Here is a 3,271-nt window from a genome sequence, read left to right on the forward strand (position 1 = left end):
CGATGATCTAGTTGATTCTTAAATGTTCACAATTTGAGTTAAATGTTGGAACACTTTGCGGGAAAAAAAAGAGTTTCATGTTAGAACAACTTGAGATGAGGATGGTTGGATAAATCCGAAGGTAGAGACGATAGCCAATGTAAAGTACACGTATGCAACTTAGAAATATACACATTCAAATTTTATTATGACACTAAACCAAAGGGGCAAACTATAAACAATAAATGAGACATGTATATGTGATGTTTGTATTCCGTGCAATCAATATTCTTGTTCATCCCCCTCATGCCTAAATCTTGGCTCCGCCCCCGTTCAACTAGAAGCCCCCTACTACAAATCCTCTCCCAAATTTCCTTGTCTCATGGCAAAAGGAAAAAAGAATTCCGTGACAAGAAAAATCAAAACAAAATCAATTCTATACATACAAGTATACAACGCGTGTTACACAGTGGCACGAGCCGAGCCACACCAATTCTCAACCCCCACCCTGTTGCCGCCGTCTCTTGGCCGCGAGCACTGCGAGAGCGAGCAAGATCACAGCAGGAGCAACCACCATGCCGAACGGGAACCTACCACGCCGCCTGCGCCTCCGTCGTCCTTTCCCGCCACTGCGTCGCTTACCCTTGCGGCCACCCCCCTCGCCGTTGTCCTCACCATCAGTGCTACCATCCGATTGGTCGCTACCATCAGATGGCTTTGCCTCTGCTGGTGCACTAGGTGGCTCCTGAACTGGTGTTGGGGCCGCGGGTTGTGGCTCCTGCGCTGGTGGTAGCTCCTCAACCGGTGGTGGCTCCACGGATGGCTCCTCCATGGGCGGCGGTTCCACGGGCGGGTCGACCGCTGCCGGAGGATCCTTGGCGGGTGGTGGCTCCTCAACTGGTGGTGGGTCCATCGGCGGCTCCTCCATGGGTGGCGGTTCCACGGGCGGGTGGACCGGCGTCGGAGGATCCTCGGCAGGTGGTGGCTCCTCAACCGGTGGTGGCTCCACCGGCGGCTCCTCCATGGGTGGCGGTTCCACGGGCGGGTCGACCGGCGCTGGAGGATCCTCGGCGGGTGGTGGCTCCTCAATCGGTGGTGGGTCCACTAGCGGTTCCTCCATGGGAGGCGGTTCCATGGGCGGGTCAACCGGTGCCGGAGGATCCTCAAAGGGTGGTGGCTCCTCAACCGGTGGTGGGTCCACTGGCGGTTCCTCCATGGGAGGCGGTTCCACGGGCGGGTCAACCGGTGCCGGAGGATCCTCGACTGGTGGTGGCTCCTCAACCGGTAGTGGGTCCACTGGCGGTTCCTCCGTGGGAGGCGGTTCCAAGGGCGGGTCGACCGGCACCGGAGGATCCTCGATGGGTGGTGGCTCCTCAACTGGTGGTGGGTCCACCGACGGCTCTTCGGCGGGTGGCACCTCCATGGGCGGGTCGACCGGCGCCGGAGGCTCCTCGACAGGCGGTGGCTCCTCAACCGGTGGTGGGTCCATCGGTGGCTCTTCAACCGGTGGGTCTATGATAGGTGGTGGCTTGGGCTCCTCGATGACGTCGGGTGGCGTCTCGACGGGCGGTTGCCGGGGCTCCAGCTCGAACTCGACGTCGCACGGGATGTCGACCGCCGGCTCTGCCACATCGTCAGCCGATGGGTCGGACCCGAGCACTTCGATCGGCGTCTCCACCGGCAGCTCACTGTACACCGGGACGTCGAACACGACGTCACACTCGATGTCCTGCATCGGAGGGTCCTCCTCCTCCTCGACCTCCACGGGCGTCTCCACCGCCACGTCCGTGATTATGGGATCCGGCCCATGAATCTCCACGAGCGTCTCCACCGGCACGTCCTCCTGTATCTCCACGGGCGTCTCCACCGGCACGTGTCGAGGCGGCGGCTCAGGCTCGGACCCCGACGAAGCGCCGTCGACGTCGACCCACTCCTCCTGCTCCAGCTCGAGGCTAGCCGACGACCACCCGTCGTCGAGCTCCACCTCCGTCCCGTCCGACGACGCGCACTCGTAGTCCGTGCTCTCGACGTCGACGCGCGCCTCGTCGTCCGGCGGGGAGGCCTGCAGCGGCCGCAGCTTGGGCATGATGATGACGAGCAGCTCGTCGTCCTCCTCGAACCCGACGGTGACCCGGCCCACGTCGGCGCCGTCCGGCACGTCGAACACACGGCAGAAACCCTCCACCGCCCGCCGGTGCGCCACCCGCAGCCGCGTCCCGGCGCGCGCCGCCTCCACAGCGAGCCCGGCACCGTCCTTCCGCGCGCCCACGTCGACGCGGATCTCCCTGCCGCCGTCGCCGACGCGGACCTCGATCGCATCCTTGTCATACCCTGCGCGCACGGCACGAACACGCAAGAACGTAACCAACTCATCCGTGCTCAAGAAAGAACGGTCGGTGCGCCGCAACGGCGAGGATGCTTAGCTTACCTGGGAGGTGGGCGAGGACGAGGAAGGCGTCGTCGGTCTCGGTGGTGGAGAAGGCGAAGTCCTCGCCGGCGACGGCCGGGCGGGTCTCTTGCAGGGCGAGGTCGAGGTCCATGTCCTAGCTCGTGGCGTGTGTGCATCATCTGCAGTGGGAAGCTGGTTTCGTGTCGATCCAATAAACGTCGCGGCGCTCTGTACGTCAAATCCTAAGTGCGCGCGTGTGCACGGACGCCGGACATGACAGGTAATTTAGGTTTGGACGTAGGGTCCGATGCTTGGGATGCACGTATGCGTTCCTTGGCGACATGGGTTTGAGGGAGATGCTTGTGCTTTGGCGCACTGACAAGGGCAACGAAGGACAACGCACTTGGGAAAGAGAGAAGTTTGTTCCCCTCTTTCTCTTCTGATTCTGTTCTTCTAGAACAACTTGGACAACACGGCTCTGGCTTTTTTTCTTTTAGAAGATCAGCTCACCGTGTTAACTAATCAAAATGTTCAAAGGGCTACAAAGGCCATCCGGGGTTCAACAAACCAAACCAGACCACTACGCGCAAATTCTCATAGATAGATGAAGCACTAGCTAGAAGGAAATGCGCGCTTTGTTGTGCCGATGGGTTTTTATTACTGAACTTGTGAGTATCCATATAACCTTTTCATCCATGTTGGATAGTCACCGACTGAATTCCCCCCGCAAAAAAACAAAGTCACCGACTGATTTTAAAAAAAGCAAAGCATCCAAAAAATAGGAATATAGAAACTCACAAACAACCATTAAGCAAACAGTTTGTCTAATTCACATCTAGATGTTATTTAAGGATGTCACATCTAAGCTCCCACAATGTATAATGCAACAACAAGAAATAGAAA

The 3,271-nt window shown here is 58.5% G+C and overlaps 1 protein-coding gene across 1 annotated transcript; it reads right to left on the bottom strand.

Moving 5' to 3' along the window:
• Positions 1–251: 251 nt before the first annotated feature.
• On the bottom strand, positions 252–2,768 carry LOC109743790 (uncharacterized). Its single transcript, XM_020302884.4, has 2 exons — positions 2,408–2,768; positions 252–2,310 (listed from the first exon to the last, which is right to left on the bottom strand). The coding sequence occupies exons 1-2, from the start codon at positions 2,517–2,519 to the stop codon at positions 476–478; spliced, it is 1,947 nt and encodes a 648-aa protein (XP_020158473.1). The 5' UTR covers positions 2,520–2,768; the 3' UTR covers positions 252–475.
• Positions 2,769–3,271: the final 503 nt, after the last annotated feature.

This window comes from Aegilops tauschii, chromosome 2 (genome assembly GCF_002575655.3).
Source record: "Aegilops tauschii subsp. strangulata cultivar AL8/78 chromosome 2, Aet v6.0, whole genome shotgun sequence".
Lineage (NCBI taxonomy): Eukaryota > Viridiplantae > Streptophyta > Magnoliopsida > Poales > Poaceae > Aegilops > Aegilops tauschii.